The sequence below is a fragment of the Mauremys reevesii genome, linkage group 10, assembly GCF_016161935.1.
Source record: "Mauremys reevesii isolate NIE-2019 linkage group 10, ASM1616193v1, whole genome shotgun sequence".
NCBI classification, from domain to species: Eukaryota; Metazoa; Chordata; order Testudines; family Geoemydidae; genus Mauremys; species Mauremys reevesii.
This window is the reverse complement of record NC_052632.1, coordinates 18,985,840-19,006,923: the sequence shown is the minus strand read 5'-3', so window position 1 is coordinate 19,006,923 and position 21,084 is coordinate 18,985,840. Positions and strand designations below refer to the sequence as shown.

The 21,084-nt window shown below is 40.5% G+C and overlaps 1 protein-coding gene across 3 annotated transcripts; it reads left to right on the top strand.

Moving 5' to 3' along the window:
• The first annotated feature begins 1,527 nt into the window (after nucleotides 1–1,527).
• On the top strand, nucleotides 1,528–20,919 carry SPATA5L1 (spermatogenesis associated 5 like 1). 3 transcript variants are annotated; one of them, XR_005585499.1, is made up of 10 exons: nucleotides 1,531–3,418; nucleotides 6,389–6,574; nucleotides 10,762–10,920; nucleotides 11,519–11,728; nucleotides 12,170–12,397; nucleotides 13,586–13,720; nucleotides 15,850–15,975; nucleotides 17,663–17,848; nucleotides 19,793–20,059; nucleotides 20,164–20,919. XR_005585499.1 is itself a non-coding variant. In XM_039491663.1 (9 exons), the coding sequence occupies exons 1-8, from the start codon at nucleotides 2,342–2,344 to the stop codon at nucleotides 17,813–17,815; spliced, it is 2,274 nt and encodes a 757-aa protein (XP_039347597.1). In that variant the 5' UTR covers nucleotides 1,532–2,341; the 3' UTR covers nucleotides 17,816–17,848; nucleotides 20,164–20,919. The 3 variants fall into 3 exon arrangements, 2 of the variants coding, with proteins under 2 accessions (XP_039347598.1, XP_039347597.1); XM_039491663.1 differs by lacking the exon at nucleotides 19,793–20,059 and having other exon boundaries at nucleotides 1,532–3,418; XM_039491664.1 differs by lacking the exons at nucleotides 10,762–10,920; nucleotides 19,793–20,059 and having other exon boundaries at nucleotides 1,528–3,418.
• The last annotated feature ends 165 nt before the right edge of the window (nucleotides 20,920–21,084 follow it).

Genomic DNA, 21,084 nt, shown 5'->3' with positions numbered 1-21,084 from the left:
AAACACAACCTTTTAACACCAAGCAGAGGATCTGCCACTGCCAATTTGGAAATCTCTCCGTCTCAGAGCTAGGTCTGTTGCCCTTTTAAATAGAATATTTTGTTTTTCTTAATTGAATATGGACTCAAAGAAGTTCATGTTCAAATATGATGTTCCTTCAGAAAAAAACACAAAAAGGATGTTTTTAAAAAGGCTGGGCTTCAAAATATTACCTCTTTGAATGCAAGCTTCAGACAGTGCCTGGCCTGCCAACCTGGCAATCGGACTCGCAGCAAATGGCTTATTTTTAAAGTAGTAAGTCTGCACAACATAAAAAATATTTGTACATACTTGCATTAAAAAGTCTGCTATGAAAAAATGCTCAAATTGATATAAAAAGACAGAAGAGGGGCAGAAAATAGGATAAAGACAAATGAGAGGATTTGATCAGGAACTGAAAAAGAAAAATGTGCAAGAGAGAGTTGGTGGGACTACTCAAGTAAGAATTAATTGGAAGGGGAAAGCTTCCTGGTTTCCCGCAATAACTGGGAGAAGATGCTGTACCTCTCCTTCCTTGGCCATCACCTTTCATACTATGTTCCTGCCTAACATTTACAGTCAACTGAGGCAGGTCTATTCAGAGGGCCTGATCCAAAGCCACTGAAGCTACTTTGGATTTAGTCACTCGGTTCAGTAAGGACTGGCCCAGTACAGGATTTACTCCATCAAGAATTCCCATGTAACAGAGGAGGTCTGCAGAATTTCAGTCCTGATTGCCTTTAGGGTATGCTGCAAATCCCAGTTTCCTGGGTTCTATCTGGCCCTGCATTTGTGTGAGGTGATTCTTTAAATATTGTTTTATATTTTCTGCCCCATTCCTGCTAGTATATCTTTACTCCCATTACTGAACATTATGGAGCTACTGACAGACTGAAGTTTGCAGAGGCATGCTTTTAGTTTGTATTTTTTCAAGCCTAGATACCTTTTCCTAAGACCTATGAATCAATTCCCTTTAAACTGTCAGTTCCCTGACTAAACAGTCAGTTATTTCTTAGTCAGGAATGTATTCTTCTTCTCTTTAATATATATGTCATGTGCTTTGCATTATTAATTACTGGACTGGTTATGACGTACTATTTACCTCCACCTTCAGCTTCCAGACATCTAGGTGGCTCCCCACTTCCCTGAAGCTGGAACTGCCCCAGAGAGAAACCATGAGCGATGTTGGTAAATACGTTGCCTGCCCTCCACAGTGCAGGGGGACAGACTGATGGGGCATTGGAAGTGGGTGAGGGCTAACCCCAGGAAGGGGTGTTTGAGGCACAAAGTTCCCCACTGAAGGGTGGAGGCGAGCTCTCGCCCTGCGGCGCATTAGGGGAGAAACTGCCTCCCTGAGGCGACTCTTACAGGGCAGGGGGTGCTCTTTGGGCACAGGATCCCCACCGGGGGGTGCTGGGGATGAGGTCTGTGGATGCACGGAGGGCGCTGGAGGAGGGTGCCGGTGGGGCTAGGCAGGACAGACAGTCCCCGGGGGTCCGTCTCTCACTGCCGGGGGGGGGATGGGTACAGGCGTGCCAGGGCTCGTGTTTGGGGCCAATAGGAGAGCGAAGCGGAGACGGAAGTCCCGTTAGCGGCCTTAACTCAGAAGCAGGGGAAGCCCTGGCGGTGGGAGCGTTAAATGGCAGAACACGCGGGCATGTTCCTCCCCCCACCTCCCCCAAGTGCGCAGCTACGGGTCCCCAGCAGGGCTGAGCCTGTGGCGGGGCGGCGCATGCGCGAGCCGGTGACGCATGAGCCGATGGTAGGACGCATGCTCGGTAGCTGGGAGGCCTTGGAAGCTAATTTTCTTTTGGCCCTGGTGAGCTGCCGGTCAGCAGCGGGCGCTGCCGGTAGCGCGCGCCGGGCTCGTCTCCTCACTGCGAGAGACCTGCTCAGCCGCTCGACTCCGGCTGCCCCGCAGCTCCGGACCCTGCTCCCGCGACGTGCTCTGGGGGGCGCGAGAACCCACCCAGCTGTTCCCTTCCCGCCTGTAACGATATAAGGGGGAGGGGGGGCGCTCCGCCATCCCGGCGCTGTGAGGCGTGGGGAGGGGCCGGCCGGTCTGGGGCAACGAGCTGCCTGTGCCCGGCTGGGGGCTCCGCTGTATGTGGGGGGGATCTGTGCAGCCTCCGTGTGGGTGGGGAGCGCCCCATGGCCAGCTCCCCGCGAGGGTGGGTTGAGGGGTCGCGTTGGAGAGTGAACGCTCTTGGCCAAAGGGTGCCAGGCACACGTAAGATCCTCGCTCTTACGTCGGCGGCCCGCTGTGCGGGCGAGGGGGCTCACTTTGCACGTGGTTTGCCGTCACCACTTTGCAATATCGGCTATGGCGGCTGCTCTCCTAAAGCTGCTCCCTCTAGACCCAGGGGACGAAGGCACGCAAAGATGCAGGATGGGACCTGCCACGTTATCCACTCTGGGAGCCAGGCTCGGCTCCCCACTTAGGATCACGGTTCCTGGTGGCTGCTGTTTGTGCACCGCCTGGCCCAGAAATGATTTGGCTGATGGTTACCTGCAGCTTGATCTGAAATGTAAAACTTCAGGTTTAGCTGCAAGCAAGTTGAAAGGTCTCACGCTGAGTGTCAGTCACTTGAAGCTTTTGGCCTGTCACCGGTTGAGAAAAGTAACAGTGAAAGTGGTCCTTAAGAACCTTACCGTGAAAAAATCCACCCCAGAAGCAACACTACAGGAGATAGTCAAAGAGCTGCTGAGGAATATGTATGTTTCTCTTCACCATGTTGTTACTGCTGCCCCAATTCCTGGAAATACAGTGGTGTGTGTTGAAATACTGGCTGTAGATGCTTCGACAGAAGAAGCTGGCCTGATAGCTCCCAAAACTAATATAAACATTAAAGAAGTAGTCACTTTAGAATGGTACAGACACTTGTCAAAGGACACCGCAAAAATTTCAGTTGCAGGAATGGATGATTTGGGCAGCTCTTTGAAAGAGATGATTGTTTTGCCTTTCCATTTTCCCAAAACCTTCAAGAAGTTGGGTCTTTCTGCCCCTAGGGGAGTACTGTTGGTGGGCCCTCCAGGTGTGGGGAAGACTCTTCTCGTAAAGGCAGTTGCAAGGGAAGTGGGGGCGTATTTGCTTTGCATCAGTGGTCCAGCTATATATGGCTCAAGACCTGGAGAAAGTGAAGAGAATTTGCGAAGAGTTTTTGAACAAGGCAAGGAATTGTCCAGTGAAGGACCAACCATTCTCTTTATTGATGAAATTGACTCTTTGTGCCCTAAACGGGGAAGTTCAAACAGCATCCCTGAAAATCGTATTGTTGCTCAATTGTTAACTCTTATGGACGGCATAGGCAGTGAAAATGAGGTGGTCATCATGGCAGCGACAAACAGGCCCGATGCCTTAGATCCTGCACTGAGGAGACATGGTAGATTTGACCGAGAGGTGAGCATAGCCTGTTTCTCATGTTTTGTTTCTGACACTTTAATACCATTTGTCATTTTGCTATTGAAAAATCGGTGAAAAAGGGCCTAATGGTAGTGTTCTGCGGTGTCGTGTCGGCTGATCAGGTTTGATGCCCTATTTCTCACTGTAGATCAGTGACCTACAAAGGAGAAGAAAAAGTTACCTTTTTGCTGCTTTATAATGATGCTTGGAGGGTTTGTTCCTCTTCTTGGTTTTTACATAATTGATTAAAGGTTTATATACTAAATATGTACTTAAACTGAGGCATTTAACTGAACCACACAACATTTTGATTAAAAAACTAGAATGATACAAAATTAACATGGCACACATTAAATGGATTAAACTGGCTAACAGACAATTACATTATGAGACCTGTAAATGGGGAATCATGGCTGATTAGGTTTATTTCTAGGGGGGATTTCACAGAGATTGGTTCACCTCATCACTGAAAATTTGCAGCAGACACAAAGATTGGGAGCATGATAAATAATGAAGAGCACAGGTAATTGCTCTGGATCGTATGATAAGTTGGAAACAAGCAAGCACTATGAGATTTTTTTTAATACAGCCAAATGTAAAATTATATATCTAGGAATAAAGAACATGGGCCATATTTACACGATGGGGGACCCTATCTTGGGAAGCAGTGGCTGAAAAAGACTTGGGGGCCATGTTAGATAATCAGCTGAACACAAACTCCCAGTGTGACACTGGCCAAAAGGGTTAATGCAATCCTTGGACGTATAAACAGGAATATTCAGTATGAATAGGGAAGTTATTTCTGTATTTGGCACTGGTGCAACTGGTGGAATACTGAAGTTCTGGTGTCCACAATTTAAGAAAGATGTTAATAAATTGGAAGGGGTTCAGAAAAGAGCTATTAGAATGATTAAAGGATTGGAAAATATGCCTTATAGTGATAAAGTCCAGGAGCAAATCTACTTAGCTTAAAAAAGTGAAGGTTAAGGGGTGATTGCCATCTATAAGTTTCTACATGGCAAAAAAAAAAAAAAAAAACGCAGGGAGGGCTCTTCAGTCTAGGAGACAAGGGTATAACATGATTCAGTGTCTGGAAATTGACTTTCAGATTGGAAGTGAGGCATACATTTTTAACAGTGAGGGTAATTTACCATTGACACAATTTATCAAGGGTTGTGGTGGATTCTCCCATCACTGGAAATCTTTGAATCAAGATTGGACGTTTTTCTGAATGAGCTGCTTCAGTTCAAACAGGAATTGATACAGGGAAATCCTGTAAGAAGCCTGTGTTGTACAGGAGACTAGACTGGATTATCACAGTGGTTTTATAATCTAAATCTATACCCTACTTTTCCAGGAAGTCTCAATGGACACCTGCTGAATTAGTAGCCCTATTATATCAGATGCCATGCAAATGAAACCTGATTAACTGAGGCTAGGTCTACACTCAGATAATTACAAAATTGGTTATCGTTGAGAATTATTTTAACAGCATTTCTGTACTGCAAAAACCCTAGTGTACATGCAGTTATGCAGCATAAAAGTACTTTTGCTGGTATTCATCATTTTGCTTGCTGAACTGGTATAAGTTCTACTGCAAAAAGCACTTTTTTGCCAGTATAAGTTGTATCTACACTAGGAGTTGTACCAGCAAAACTTCTGGGGTAGACCTGGCCGCGAGAAATGAGCTGAGCTAGTGGTAGCAAGAGCGGACAGTATTAGCAATAATGTATTAAGATAGACAAGACTAACTTCTGTCAGTGTGGCACCTTTCATAAACACTAAATCTACTTCTAAAATTTAAAAGTACTATATTCTAGGGAGTCTTTGGACTGTGCATAAATTGGTGATGTTCATGTCTAGTACAGGTAATTCTAAAATCTTCTAAGAACAGGTGGAACCATGCTAATTCACACACACACACACTTTACAATTCACACACAAAATTGACACTTTTTGCCCCTTTCATGAAAGATTAAATAGCAGAGCACTATAGTGAGAACTCATTTTAGTTAATGTACTAACTTCATTATTTTTACAAAATATATCACCTTTGCTTGTGTTTTAGATCTATATCAGACATCAAATACTAACTTACAGTTGTCAAAATAAATTGACAAAAAATACAGTCAGCAAAGTGATGCATCCTTGTTTCCTTTATTATCTGTCTGTGTACTCACTAAAACCTTGAACCTGCAACAGACTCGATGCCAGGGTCTAGTCCAGGATCATGGCCTAAAATCAGTAATTCACAAAGATTATCCCAGTCAGTTCAAATTTGGTAAGTTCTTCCATACTGCATTCACACTTTTATCTAAATTTTCAAGATTTGACAGCATTATTAACAAGTGAAATACACAGTTTGATTGGTTATATTTTAGCAGGTTTTCAATAATTTATGCACATTCTCTACTCAGTTTTATTTTATACTTACAGGCCTGTTGGTCCTTTTTTGTGCAGTCATATTTTCTTTGTTTATTCCACGTGTTACTTAATTATATAGAGATTAGCTTTATTTAACAGGGCATATAGTAATCATTCTCCATGGGGGTTTTTTAATCTGATGTGTGTCTTGTACAGTTTTTAAATAGAAAAGTATTATCACTAGTCTCTTGGGTTCTTATGTTGCAAAGAAGTGATTATTTCACTATTAAATCTCCTTTTGATTAATCTTTCAAATATGACTTTAGATACTAGGTGGCATTCTTTTGTAAAACATCTATTCGTTGAAATGCTACTAACCTGGAAAATTAAATAAGTGTAAATGAAAGGTACTTGTATTGTCCTATATATTTTCAGAGTATTATAGAGCCATTAATTAATCCCTTGTGAAACAGTGTAAAAAGAGGAGAATTTGCATGAGGGAGTCTAAAATACAGACAACATAAGTGACTTATCTAGGGCTACAGAGTGACAGAGAAATATAGCAAAACACTGATAAATTTCCATTTATTGTATTTGTTTTAGGTTATCATTGGGACACCAACACTTAAACAGAGAAGGTCTATTCTGCAGTTGATTACTTCTAATATGCCTATTTCCACTGATGTTGATTTGATTAACCTAGCAGAAATGACAACTGGATATGTTGGAGCTGATCTTACGGCATTCTGCAGAGAAGCTGCTATGCAGGCTGTTCTCCACAGCTGTTTGGTAAGGAGTCAGATTAAACAAGAAAGATGTCGTTATTCACATCTATCACTTTTCCCAACTAATATCACTCTACTTTAATATATAAAATGAATAATTCAGGGATGAGAATATTCAAAATAAGCTAGCAAACGTGTTATAGATGTAATTATAAGCTTTGCTACTGTCTTTCAATCCAATCACCAAGTGACTGCCATCTCCTTGAATGAAAAGGTGATGTGGAATATCTTTATTCTCTCCATGAGCTTTTTAGTGTTGTACAAGGCAGAGAATGTAAGTTTTTTCATTGAAGAGCAAATTCTATACATTTTTTTCACCTAAGGTCTCTTTTATAAGCTACAGGCAATTTATATAAAAATCTGTTTCTTAGTAAGGTGAGCCATGTAGTAGTTTGTGTTGTGGTTTGCACAAATAGAGACTTATTTTGTTTGTCTAATATTACATGACATATTGGCCCGAAGAGAACAGTTACAAATGCCCATAGTGCAGCATTAATATTTCTGGGATGCTGTAGATATAGATCTCAGGGAAGCATTATTTGTTAATCTTTCTTCCCCCTCAGCCAGGACTGCTAGGAGAGGGGGAGCAAAGGCTTCAATTGCTCCCTTGTTCATCAAGATGGAGTGGAGGGGCAGAAAAGAAGTCAAGGAGTGCTTCTGTGAGATGGAGATCCAGAGATATTCTGGAATCATAGAAACTATGGGAGATGCTGGTGCACTTCACTCTCCTCCCCAGATGGTGATAACAGGGGAGCATTTTATTTATAGAACCTCCATCACCATCGATCCTGTACAAAAATTTTAAAATGATCATTAAAATAAAGTTGAGCCCGGTAGCCCTGACAGAAGCAGCCATTCTGTCAAAAAATGGTCAAAGAAAAAATAAACCAAATTGCTGTCGTCTGTGCTGTGTACACTGCCAACTCTTCTGCAAAGTGCAGCTTATTACATTTTATTATGAAATCTGTAGACGTCAGCAAACGTGATATGGCGGGGGGTAGCTTGCCAGGCTGCAGGAGACCCTACACTGGAGGGAAGGAAGAAGGTCCAATAGCTTGCAGACAGTGGGGTTTTTAGCCCTGTGCTGAATTTCTCCACTATGATATAGAGCAGGGGTCGGCAACCTTTCGGAAGTGGTGTGCCGAGTCTTCATTTATTCACTCTAATTTAAGGTTTCGTGTGCCAGTAATACATTTTAATGTTTTTAGAAGGTCTCTTTCTATAAGTCTATAATATATAACTAAACTATTGTTGTTTGTAAAGTAAATAAGGTTTTTTAAATGTTTAAGAAGCTTCACTTAAAATTAAATTAAAATGCAGAGTCCCCCGTACCAGTGGCCAGGACCTGGGCAGTGTGAGTGCCACTGAAAATCAGCTCACGTCCCGCCTTTGGCACGCGTGCCATAGTTTGCCTATCCCTGATATAGACAACATAGTGTCCCTCAGATTCATGCTCTGCTTGTAGAGCTGTGTCTAGCCAGCATTTCTCAAATGCGGCCACTGGGGGCTTTTCTTGTGGCCAGAGCCTCCTGGACAGTGATGGGGGACAGGGTAAAGCAGTGGCCCCTCCTCTGAGGCTGCCAGCAGGGGTTGGGTCCTGCTCCCTTCTGGAGAGACAAATGCTGGAGGAGCAGACTGCTAGTGAGTTCCCCACCTTCCCTAGGGCCCTCCACATTCCCTCTTAGCCCCTCCCCCCCCATCCATTCTCCCCATTACCTCAGGCCTTCACTGCCACCATACCCACCTCCCCATCCAGGGCTTAATTTGTCCCTGGGCTTGCCAGCGCAGAGTAAGTCTTCTGCTGTGAAAAGTGATATCTGTATGTTTGTTAATATCACTTTTCACAGCAGCAGACTTACTAGCTAGCAAGTCTTTAAAAAAGCAACCCAAAACACACAATAAACAAGAACAAAAAAGAAAAGAACATGCAAAGCACCTTATATGTGTTTCTGTTCTGTTTAGTTCCAATAAAGAATAGAGATGAGATTATTTTTATTATTGAGTTTGCAAAAAATCCCAACATAAATAAATTGGAATGATTTGGACATGTATATGTGCATATTTATTTCTGTCTTTCCTAAACTTAAATAGGAATTTTAGTTAAAATTTTAAGAGTGGCCACCAGCAAGAGTTGGTGGCAGCACTCTGAGGCCACCAAAAAATTTGTTGTGAGAGCCCCAGGTTATACTATCAAACTTGGTAACCCTAAGTCGCCACTGAGTGATAGCAGCAGTGGAAGCTACTAGTAAGGTAGACAGGACTCATGTGGGGCATTTTTAGGTGACATGATAGAAAACACCTGAGTCCTGTTTACCTTAAAGCATCTACCTCAGGTGTCATTTGAGGAACTGCATTGGTGGTGAATTATGGCTACAAAGTTTTCTAATGTAGACAAGAAGAATATGCAGAGCACTGAACAATACCAGGGATCAGCCTGGCCTTCGATGAAATTTAGCATGAACTGAGGATGAAAAATAGATCCATAATCCAAGATTTTTGCAAGCCTGTATTCTATAGAATGTTTGAGGTGAGGGGATATGTGATGATTGGGTCTACAAATTTACCCTAGTTGTGAGCATAACTCTAAAAAGTACATGAAAATTCTTAAGCGATCACAGCCTATAACAACAAATGTTGATGGGAAAAGTTATGAATAGGAAACAGACTGAATTAGTCCAAACATAAAGGCCTACAGATATAATGCAAGGACTGTATTAAGATCGTGCCTGGTAAACAAGAAAAGTATGAAACCAGAAATCAGCGGACCAAAATTGGTGGATCAGAAAGTGGCCTAATTGGTGGACAAAATAATGAATGGATGGGCTATTTTGCACACAATTTCCTTTGTGAGTCCTTAAAGCAGGGTTTCTCAAACAGGGGTCGCCGCTTGTGTAGGAAAAGCCCCTGGCGGGCCGGGCCGTTGTGTTTACCTGCCCCATCCACAGGTCCGGCCGATCGCGGCTCCCACTGGCCGCGGATTGCTGTTCCAGGCCAAAAGGAGCTGCTGGAAGCGGCAGCCAGTAAGTCCCTCGGCCCGTGCCGCTTCCAGCAGCTCCCATTGGCCTGGAGCAGCGATCCACGGCCAGTGAGAGCCGCGATCGGCCGGACCTGCGGACGGGGCAGGTACACACACCAGCCTGGCCTGCCAGGGGCTTTCCCTACACAAGCGGCAACCCATTTGAGAAACCCTGCTTTAAAGAAAGAGACTCTGTGAGGGAAAAAACTAGTTACTAGAACAAGCTCTACCATAATGGCTATCATCCCCATTGTTTCCTGGGACCCTGATCTGGGCCAGAGAGAGGGACCTATATGACATCACCATCTCTACCAGCTTCAGCTGAATCCCAAACACCATGTGGGATCCAACTTCAACAACAGCAGTTTCAGCCCATTTCAACTAACTTCTCTGTATCCAAAAGGACAGTTATTGCCATATTTGATATCTAAAAGAATGGCAAAAAAGGGGGATTCTCCGTCTCAAGACTTTCTCCAGCTAAAAGTAAAGGGAGCAAAAGACACTGTTAAAATGAAAGCCTTATATAATATTTTACATTTCAAATGTTTTAACTGTTTTTCCTTTCTTTTATTAACGGTTAAAAGGATTTTTAATGGAGTATGTGCCAGGGTACTAAACAGGCTGAGGTCTCTGTATACCAAACTCCAGACATTATTTAACACTGTTTAATGTTGGACAGTGACTGGGTTACGTTAATACCTTCGGTCCATATATTTGATCTAAATGCATTCTGCTGTATTTACTGGAACAGATACCTGAGTAAATGGGGACATTTCTCTCATATTTGAGGGAGCTAGGAATCCTCTATGTAGTGACCCTAAACCCCAGATTTATCAACAGCTTCCCTCACTAGAGTCCCATATGGCAGAACTAGAGTAGATTCAGGAGAGAAGCAAAGATACTTTCTCAAACATCAGTCTTTCAAAAGTGTCCGTCCCTGTACCATAACAAAAAATGTATCCAGCCACAATGAATGCACACTATTTTGTTGATATGTGTGTGTACTTGTGTCTGTCATACGTAAACTCTTTAAGATAGGGGCTCTCTTCTTTGTCAGTTACATTTGGCATATTGTAAAACAATGTGGACATCTAATGTAGCTATATAAATTATTAATGATTCAAAGGAAGAAACAGTGCTTTCCTTTTTTATTTGTTCTTTGTGCATTTCTTCAGGATTCAGTTCACATGTTGATTAACATGGCAGATTTCCATGAAGCTTTTAAAAAGATTCAGCCATCTTCCTTTCGAAGCAGTGTTGGACTAATTGACTTTAAACCTGTTACCTGGGAACAAATTGGTGGTCTTGAAGATGTGAAATTAAAGTTAAAACAGGTAAAGTGCAGAGCACATTTAAACAAAACTATAATTTCTCCCACCTCCTCAAACTGTTCTATACACTGCAGAATTGAAAAGTTTTCTTATGGGAATTGCATCAGTCTTTAATTCGTATTTAAAATTTTATTCCTAATTACTTAAAAATATTAAAGCACCTTTTTGTATTTTCTTAAATCAAACTAATATTGCCTATACACAGGCTCTAACACCTTGTGAGTAATTCAATTTACAATCTCAAAATATCGCCCAGGAGCATACCATAGAAAATTAACACATCAGCCAGTAGAGGGCAGTTACTGCAGCAGCATATACCCATCTCATTCCAACTACCCTCAACCCTTGAGAGTCTATACACTTTGCTATTTCAGACCAGAGGGGAAATGAGTTCCAGAGTCAACCAATGTGCCCTTTCAGAGAATGCCCTACCCACTGCCCTATCTCCTTTATAACAAAGAGGGTCAAATTGGAGTATGTCCGTTGACCTCAACTGTGGTAATACAGCAAGGTAAAGAGCAGTACTGTGACCAGTAGTTTTATTGGCTAATGTGTCACTAGATACATCACTGCAAATGTTTCATCCTTTCTTTATTTACAGAGTATTGAGTGGCCTATGAAGTTTCCTCAGGCTTTTGTGAGGATGGGACTGTCTCAGCCAAAGGGTATTCTCCTATATGGGCCACCAGGATGTGCCAAAACCACTCTGGTGAAGGCTGTGGCCACAAGCTGCCATTGTTCCTTTCTTTCTGTTAGTGGAGCTGACCTTTTTTCACCTTATGTTGGAGATTCAGAGAAGATTTTGTCTCAGGTTTGTTTTTTAACATATGATGTATAATTTGCTTATTTTTGTATAATCACTCCTCTATGTTTTGCTTTTTAAGACATTAAGGCCTGATTCTCATCTGGTCTAAACAGATACAGCTCAATTGACTTCAGAGGAGCTATTACCATTTACATCTGCTGAGCATATGTCCCTAAGTTATATTTCAAACTCATTTCTTTAATCTACCTATTGTGTATGGCTTTTTGTTCTTTGGTTGACCTTAGTATTAAGTTAGGCACCTGGAGTCTGCTATACGGTAAATGTAAACCAGATTGGTATCCATTGAGTGTTGTAAATAAATATTTATTTAAAATGAATTAGTTAAGTAAAAGTGTAGAAAATATATAACAAGTGTTTTCAGTTGACATAGTGGAACTTATACATGCATTACAACATTTTAAATTAATTTTATGAACCCAATAAAAGGTTTTTCGCCAAGCAAGAGCACATACTCCAGCAATAATATTCCTGGATGAGATTGATTCTATCCTAGGATCTCGATCAGCCTGCAAAATTGGACATGGTGCCCCAGAGAAAGTTCTTTCTGTCCTTCTTAATGAATTAGATGGTGTTGGCATTAAAGTCACAGAGAGAAGAGGAAATAAATTACAGCTTGAAGGTGATTGTCAAGAACAAAACGAAAAGGAGAGACAGGTATGTACACTCGCATATATAGGAAGACGGTTCGTTTTTATTGCTAAAGTGGCTCCAGAAGTTTAAACCATTGGTTTTCACAGATTAAAACATTACTTTTCTGCTGCCTTTGACAACTTCTTGGTAGTATCCAGTATGTTCTTTTACATACAACATTGGAGATAGCTAACATGCTCCTGCTATGCTGTTAAAATGGATTTCAAGGTGGTAGGGTTACATCCTCACCCCCATTCTGGCATACGGAAGAACCTTCCATCACCACCATAATATTATCCTTACACATGCTTCATTCTTTTTTGTTTCCTCTATTTTCATCTGTAATTTTTTTCTCTCCCTCAGTTTTTGTGATATATCAACTCTGAGTACCTTTTAAAACTTCTCCTTTACTCCCTCTGCATGTTAGAATATCATGATTCTGAATTCTTAGAGCAGCAGACTTTGTACATTATTAACCCCTTGTTATTTAGTTATCCTCTTTTGTTTCATTTCTGCCTTTTTCAGTAGGAGTCCTGTCTCTGAAATTTTCACTAGAGCATTTTAACAGCATTGTCTTCTTTTACTAATGTGCAGTTGCTCTGTCCCCATGTAGTCTGCTTTTAACTACCTAAGCTGAACTTTATTCATTGCATGTGATCTTAATTTTATTTAAATCTTTATTTAAAACTATTCCTGATTACATTTAAGTCTAATAAATTAAGTCACTAATAGTCACCTATTCCCCATTACTGGGTATATATTTCATCACTGTAAATTTCTGTGACTTCCCAGTTTGTGGTGTCAGATTTATTGCTGCTATAATGAATACACAATATGTTTTAATAAACTTTTTAGTACTTGTTGCCATTTTAAACAGTTATATAAACCCTTGAAAATGTTGTATGATACTGCAGTCTTATGTCTTTTCTGCACTCAACCTGACACACACAATCTTGCTAGACTCTGACCACAAGCAAGTTCCATATGCATTACCAGAGTGGATACTGATTCTTCTTTATTGTATTACATATTGGTATATTGGCCTACACAAAGTAGAAATGTTTGTAGTGAAAAGGAAAGTGACTACATATGGATATATGCCTCTCTTTTTCTCCTCTTAGTTTACACTTCTAAATTATACTTGTCCTGTAGCCTAAAGCATATAAAACACTGTATACCCATCTAATTTGCTGCATATATAATCTCATTCAGATAGAATTTCAAGAAGTTTTGAACAAAGATGTCATGATAGTTGCTGCAACAAATAGACCAGACAAATTGGATGATGCCTTGTTGCGTCCTGGAAGGTTAGACAAGATCATCTATATTCCACCTCCAGATCAGAAGGTAATGCATTATAAATCCGTACACAAATTTAAATAGAGGTGTGAAGTTGTAGGTATACTATTTCTTAGCAACAAAAAGAGGCATAGTACTATAGTGTATGTAAGTGTGTGTAGCTGTTTGCACTGAAGATCAATTACTAAATTTCTAGCTTTTAAAATAAATATGAAAGCAGCGTGGATTATAAAATATCATTTTAAATGTATATAAAAATGTACACCCTTCAGACACTTTGACCAAGGCACAGGCATTTCTGGCACTTCCTAACTTCTGAATGCTTGAATTGCCTGTGCTTAGGTCAGTTTATATTACAGTAACTCCTCACTTAAAGTCGTTCTGGTTAACGTTATGTTGCTGATCAATTAGAGAACATGCTCATTTAAAGTTGCGCAATGTTCTGTAATAATGTTGTTTGGTAGCCACCTGCTTTGTTCACTGCTTGTAGAAAGAGCAGTCTCTTGGAGCTGGTGGAGGCTTGGAACCAGCGTAGACCAGCAGCCCCGCTATCAGCTCTCCTAAGTTCCCTGTGTGCAATTACCAGGCAGTTCAGGTGTCCCTCCCCCCACTGCCATGTGCTGCTCCTGTCCTCTGCCTTGGAGCTGCTCCCTGGAGCTCTCTGTGTGTGTGTGTGTGTCTGTATGAGGGAGGGAAGAGGGAAGAAGAGTGCTAATGTCAGGGTATTCCCCGCTCCTGCCCCCCCACCCCCCGCTCCTGTACCCCTATCTCCACAGAGCAGGAGGGATACCACAGGGATCAGAACAGAGGGAGCTTGCTGATCTACCTAAAAAGGCAGTGTACTTAAGAGTGGGGTCAGTGTATTTGAAGGGGTAATGCACATCTCTCTCTCACACACACACACACGATGTGTGTCTCTGTCTCTCTCTGCCGTGCTATCTCCCCTCCCTCCATTTGTGCTGCCTTGTAGAGTGTGAGGCTACATTAACAACAATGTGTTAACTCTTGAGGGCTCAACCGAGTGCTAGTTCATCATTTAGCAGTAAGGCATTCCCTAGGAAGTATCCCACCCTCTTACTTCACCACCTCAGCCAAGCTTCACAATCATCATTGCTGTGTATAGTATTAAATTGTTTGTTTAAAGCTTATACCGTGTGTATGTGTGTGTCTGTCTGTCTGTCTCTTGTCTGGCAAAAAAAATTCCCTGGAACCTAACCCCCCACTATTTACATTAATTCTTATGGGGAAATTGGATTTGCTTAACATTGTTTTGCTTAAAGTAGCATTTTTCAGGAACATAACTGCAACATTAAGCAAGGAGTTACTGTACTAGACTTGGCCTTGGAAACTGAACTGTTTCTCTGAAACTTTCCAGAAAAAGTCACCCCGAAGCAGAGGGCAAACATGGAAATTTCAGTCCAAAAGAGTAATATGTTGGTAAAGGTATAAGCAACTGAAGAAAGTGACTTAAAATGGAAAGTATTAGACAACTTTAACCATAAGCATTGCTGCGAGATCTTGCCAACTCCCTACTAAAAAAACCCACCCCCAACCAACATAGCATGGATAGTTGAGCATTCTACATTCTTTTGGGGTTTTCTTTGTCTTGCATTCAGGTTCTTCAGATAGCCTATACCAAGTTAGGGGTGGGAGCACAAAGGTACAAAAGAACCCCTCCCCCCCCCCAAAAAAAGGCAGCAAGATCCAATGATAAACGATTTTAAGAAGTCGTGAGATGATGTAAAAATTGTTGCAATTGATGAGAATATTGCCGCAAAACTATAGCTTAGTGTCCTGCAGACCAGTAAGATACCTGGCAGCACAACTAGATTTTCATTCAGACTGTTAGTGTTCAGAATTCAAGTCAAGATGCCCTATTGATGATTCGTTATTGAGCTTTGCCAATAAAATATTTTCAACTGCTGTCTTACTGTCCATCTTGAATGCATCATATGATTACTCTGTGGTAAACTGGGTTTTTGTTTCTTGGCACTCGTTTGCCACAAGCAGAATGTTTGTTTGTGGCTGTAGTATAGTTGAGTTTAGAACTTGCAAAGTAAAGTACTAGCCAACATGAGTAAAGGTGGCAGAAAATAGGCCTAAACAAATACTTTTAATAAAACAAATAGTACCTAAGTGACTGTCCTTTGTCTTTTTGTAATGTGCTTGTATCATAGGGAAGGCTTTCTATTTTGAAAATTTGCACAGAAAAAATCCCAATAGATTCTGATGTGTCATTAGAATACCTAGCAGTTCAAACCAAACTCTTTTCTGGAGCAGATATTGAAAATCTCTGCAAGGAGGTAAGAAGTTTTTTGTTTAATCAGTGAAGTAAGCTGGGAGGGATAGCTCAGTGGTTTGAGCATTAGCCTGCTAAACCCAGGGTTGAGCTCAATCCTTGAGGGGGGCCACTGAGGGATCTGGGGCCTACCTAGTGAAGGCAGGGGGCTGGACTCAATGACATTTCAAGGTCCCTTCCAGTTCTAGGAGATAGGATATCTCCATTATTTTGGGGGAACGGGATAGCTCAGTGGTTTGAGCATTGGCCTGCTAAACCCAGGGTTGTGAGTTCAATCCTTGAGGGGGGCCATTTGGGGAACTGGGGTAAAAATCTGGGGATTGGTCCTGCTTTGAGCAGGGGGTTGGACTAGATGACCTCCTGAGGTCCTTTCCAACCCTATGATTCTATGAATACTTTAGATGAAGAGAGGCCAAATTATAGAATATTCTAAGACATTTTGTACTTACCCTTTTCATTAAAAATTGAGGAAAAGACAAATGAACAAAATTTTATACCAGCTGAGTGAAAAACATATGTTGTACCAGTAAAATACACCCAGTAAATAAGGGATCTGTTAGTACTGAAGTTGAACTAGGTGCAAAATTAGAATAAATTGCTCCTCTGGAGACACCCAGAAGCAGCAGTTTGCGGAGCCTGGAAACTCTCCCTGCAGGAGATTGTATGGAGAAGGCAGATGATGCAACTTTACTAACTTGGATTTTTGGGGAGGAGGGTAAATCCAGTCCTGCAGAAAGATAGTTCTATTCCCTCTCCTCCTGTCAAGAGCTCCTATCCTTGGACAAACACACAGTGCTCAAAAACGCCTTCAAATAGTGCAAGTAAGGAGCCTGAATTATTTCTGTTTAGTAGAAACAACGTAGGCACATATCCGCTGCATAGGGAGATGAGCATGCTGTGAGGAGTGCCTTCTCTTCCTGTGTCCCAGACCTGCCCCTCTGAAAATCATAGAGCATATTGGGAGCATGCTACCAAAGTGGCTCTACCTCTCTTAGCTACATTTACCAGAATCTGCTGGGTTCTGTTTACTCTCTCTTTGAAGCAGAGGGTAGCATTTAAAAGAGTGAATGATAAGCAACATGGGTTAACTTACAAAAAGAAAAAAATGATGCCAAACAAACCTGATGGATTTGACAATATTTCAGGTTAGTTGGAGTAAGGGACTACTCTAGTACTTGCTCCAGAACTTATCTTCTTTCTTTCCTTTTCAAAGCCTTACTTAAAATCCAGATGAAATTTCTCCCTTGTACTACAACTACATCATAGAACTTATTGCTGAAATTAACATTGATAAATTGGAAGAAAAAGACTAGGGCAAGGGAGATGTCTGAGGTAATGTATTTGAGGAAGGGGGAGGTTAGGTAGAATATCTGAAGAATTAAGTGACCAAGGATATGTCTTCTAGCCCAATCAACTAGACGCAGTGAGTGAAACAGTATTAACTGAATTTGGAATAGAAGAATAGAGAAAGCAAACTAACATTTGTATTATCTGATAAATTGACTTCATTTAATATTTACCTATTGGGTTTTTTTATCTTGAATCATACAGTACTATGTCAAAACACTGGACTAATGTTCATTTTTATTTTTAAGTTTTGAAAAGATTGATTTGCAACATCGGAGCTCCTGACAAAGCTGAAAACAATTCAAATTCTCTAAATCGAGGTGTTTTGTTTGTTTTTTTTTAAGGCTGCTTTGCAGGCATTACACGAGAATGGACTTGAAGCAACTAGTGTGAAACATGAGCATTTTGTAAAATCACTGAAGACTGTAAAACCATCATTAACTCCCTCAGATTTGGATTTTTATGAAAAATTATTTAATAAGGAAGTATTCTCTTAAATCCGAAAAATCTGAAGAATGACGTAAAAATTGGTGGGTTTTTTTAATCTGTTATAATCTTTTATAAATGCATGATTTTGTATAACACTGCTTCTAAAAGTGACCTGCAGACAAAGGGAAGAAAAGTTTTATGGTACCCATTTTCCCTTCCTTACTGTATAGAAAGAAGGATTTATATATATTCATTCTGCTGGTTTTTGACACAGAAGTATTAAGCATGGTCTGCCATAAGACCTTCCACCTCTGAGTCCCAGTCAGTCAGCACTTCTGTGAGCCAGAATTCAACTCTTAATACCAGTACCAGTAAGAGATCTGATGCAGTCTGAGAGGCCATCCACAACCACCAGAAATCTTTGAGGATTTACACTGTACATTGAAAGCTGCCTTTAACTGAAGGCACAAGGGTATTAAATCTTAAATGAAGATTCATTTTCTCCAAACCATTAGATTATTGAATTAAGTAGGTGTTAACAAAATTAAATTTTTAAACAGTCTGAATAATAGTCACGTCTCATCTCAGTAAGATTTTTACTACTTTTGTACTGTAATGTTGTCATGATCCTAGTAGCTCCCAGTGGGCCATATAGTCTAAACTAGACAAGAACTAAATATCTAGTGCAAAGAAGAAAGCTTTTAGAAAAAATAACCTTTTGTGCCATATTTATACTTTAAAAAGAAATAAAAAGGGGCATAAATTATTTTTTTCTCGTGCTGTTCACCTTTCACACAAGGCTATATTTGCAATCATCATTTGAAGCATAGATTTTTTTTCCCTATGGACTGCAACTTGCATTATCTTGTGGGTGTGCTGCTTTTTAATATTGTATTATAGTTTTCTGGTTTTGTATGTAATATAGCAAGGTTTTACTTGTTCTAGATTACAAAAATCTTTCACATTAAAGGAAAAATAAAAGTTAAAATCTTGTTTGCATTAAATAGAATAGTCTCTTTAAATTACTGAATTTTTCAGACCCCATATTCTTCTGATTGAGTAAACTAAACTTGAATGGCAGAGACTTGCTTAATTTTTGGGTCCCTTACACTGTAGCTATTACATACTTTTCCACATAGCAGGTTGATTTGGACTATACTTCAGTCTGAATTGTAAGCCAAGCCTTTCACAAATCAAAAAAGTCTTTATCCAGTAATAAGCTCTATCCTGCATGATAAAGTCTCTTTCTTAGGGCTTATTTGACAGTTTATCAAAATTGAATTTCCAAGTGTAGATGAGCCCTTATATTAAAACTGTAAGATATATATTAGGCTGCCACAGACTTGCTTTTGTTTCAAGCAAGTTGTTCAACTCCTATAAGGACTCCTTTCCTGTTGTCACTCAGATCCCAAAATCAGAGTGACAGTGCAGTGGATATGTACTATGGTTATGAATACTGTGGAATTGCTACATCTTGATCTATGAATATTGATATGTAATAATGGTATGAACACTATATATGTGACTGTCAGTGAGGGGAAGATTTTTTTGTACTGGGTTATAAGACTGCCCTGTGTGAATGCATTGTGCTAACTTGCACTTGGCTTAGTGGAATGTTTTATATGCCTATAATGCTTGAATTCAATGGGAACTGTACAGTTCTGCAATACAGTGACTTCCCAGATAAGAATACCTACATACATGCTAAAAGGACAGTGGAGGCCAGTGGTTAGACATAGGGATCCTACATTTAGCCTCCAACATGCTGTAAATCTTGTTTTGCCAGGCTGGGAACTAGAGATCAAAAGATTAAAGAGTTAAAAAGCCTGTGATGGTGTGGGGGGGGCGGTTTGACTTATCAGCGAGCTGTCTAAGCAGACAGGCTGTATAGAGGAAGGAAGGAGTCCAGAGGAACTGGGCATTCTGAGATTCACAGACTGGTAAGCATTAGGAGAAAGTAGGCATGGACTTTATCCTGATTTATAGTTTTTTAAATGTTTAATCTGAAATGGTTTTGTTCTAAATAAATTATACTTTGCTTTAAGGAAGCTGATTGGTCACTAATTACCACTGTCAGTGCCCCAGAGGGAATAGAACTGCAGATCCTCAGCTGAAGTCAGACCTAAGGTGATCACAGTTGATACACAGGTTACTGCCACCCAGCACCTGGTCTGAGAATAGGAGAAACACACAATTTCACCCCAAGAAAAAGAGAATTGCCTGAGGCCCAGAGGGGGTGTGCTCAAAAAGATCAAAGTGGAGGAAGTGCAGTTAGCCTGGTAATCATGATACAGATCATTCTCACAAACAAGGTGAGAAACTGATTAGTGTCAGTTAGAATCTGGGGAGGCTAAATAATCTTGGGGGTGTCTATTATCTGAAGTGACTTACTTTCACCCTTTAATCCATTTCCCAGATCATCTGCAGAAGTCACTGTCAAACAAATACTGTATCTCTACAAGACAGTCCACTAGGTCTGCAGCTCAGATAAATTACGATTTCAATCATCTATAAAATGAGACAGCAGGACAGTTAAGGATTTTTAATTCATATCCGTACTTAAAGGTCTAGTCTGGATTTTGGATACAAGATCTTCAGGAGTAAAAGGCTTTTCTATAATCTTAAAAAAACAAAGACTGAAGCGCCAGAGAATCCTGAGGACAAAATGCTTGTATGAATAAAGTATATTAAGTGCCATTGACTGTGGGAACTGTGAGCCACTAAAGTCATGTGTAGGTTCCTCACAATCTGCAAATACGTGTATCATATAACTTGTATAGTATTTTTAGAGGTAGACGTACCAGAAGCACTTTTTGCTATTGCAGGTATATAGCATCACTGAAATGAAGCTGCCATTTGGTGGTTTGCCTGTTTTTGTGAATTTGGGAACCCATTTTGTCCAAAAGAATCTTACATCATCTGTTGTTGGATCAGTAATGAAACAAGCAGATACCAATACAAGCACAAACCTATTTAAATAAGACAGTCCAGAGGTAAGTAATAATTGGTGTTGTGGGGAAGAGTGGTGTTTTTACTGACAATCTTTTTGTCAATCAATCCCCAATTTCCCTCCTACATTCCATCATCCTTTATGCGTTTGCATTGTAATTGGAAATGTTTGTTAAAAATACACTGATCTGGAAGTGAATGATTAAATATTTTTACAAGTGTCTTTCTTTGTTTCTGCTTTTAACTTGGCAGGGAAGGGGTTTAGAAATGTAATCTTGTTTCTGTCAGGGGAAAGCTCTTGGACTGTTCTCCTGTAGGCGACGCAAAGAAACTCAAGTAAAATACAAAACCTAATGTTAAAATTCAGAGTGGAACATTGCTTTCTTTT

Coding starts and splice junctions, on each gene's coding strand:
- SPATA5L1 (XM_039491663.1), top strand. CDS start 2,342: ATGGCGGCTGCTCTCCTAAAGCTGCTCCCTCTAGACCCAGGGGACGAA. Junction 12,398..13,585: donor AAAACGAAAAGGAGAGACAG/GTATGTACACTC, acceptor AATCTCATTCAG/ATAGAATTTCAAGAAGTTTT. Junction 13,721..15,849: donor TTCCACCTCCAGATCAGAAG/GTAATGCATTAT, acceptor CTTGTATCATAG/GGAAGGCTTTCTATTTTGAA.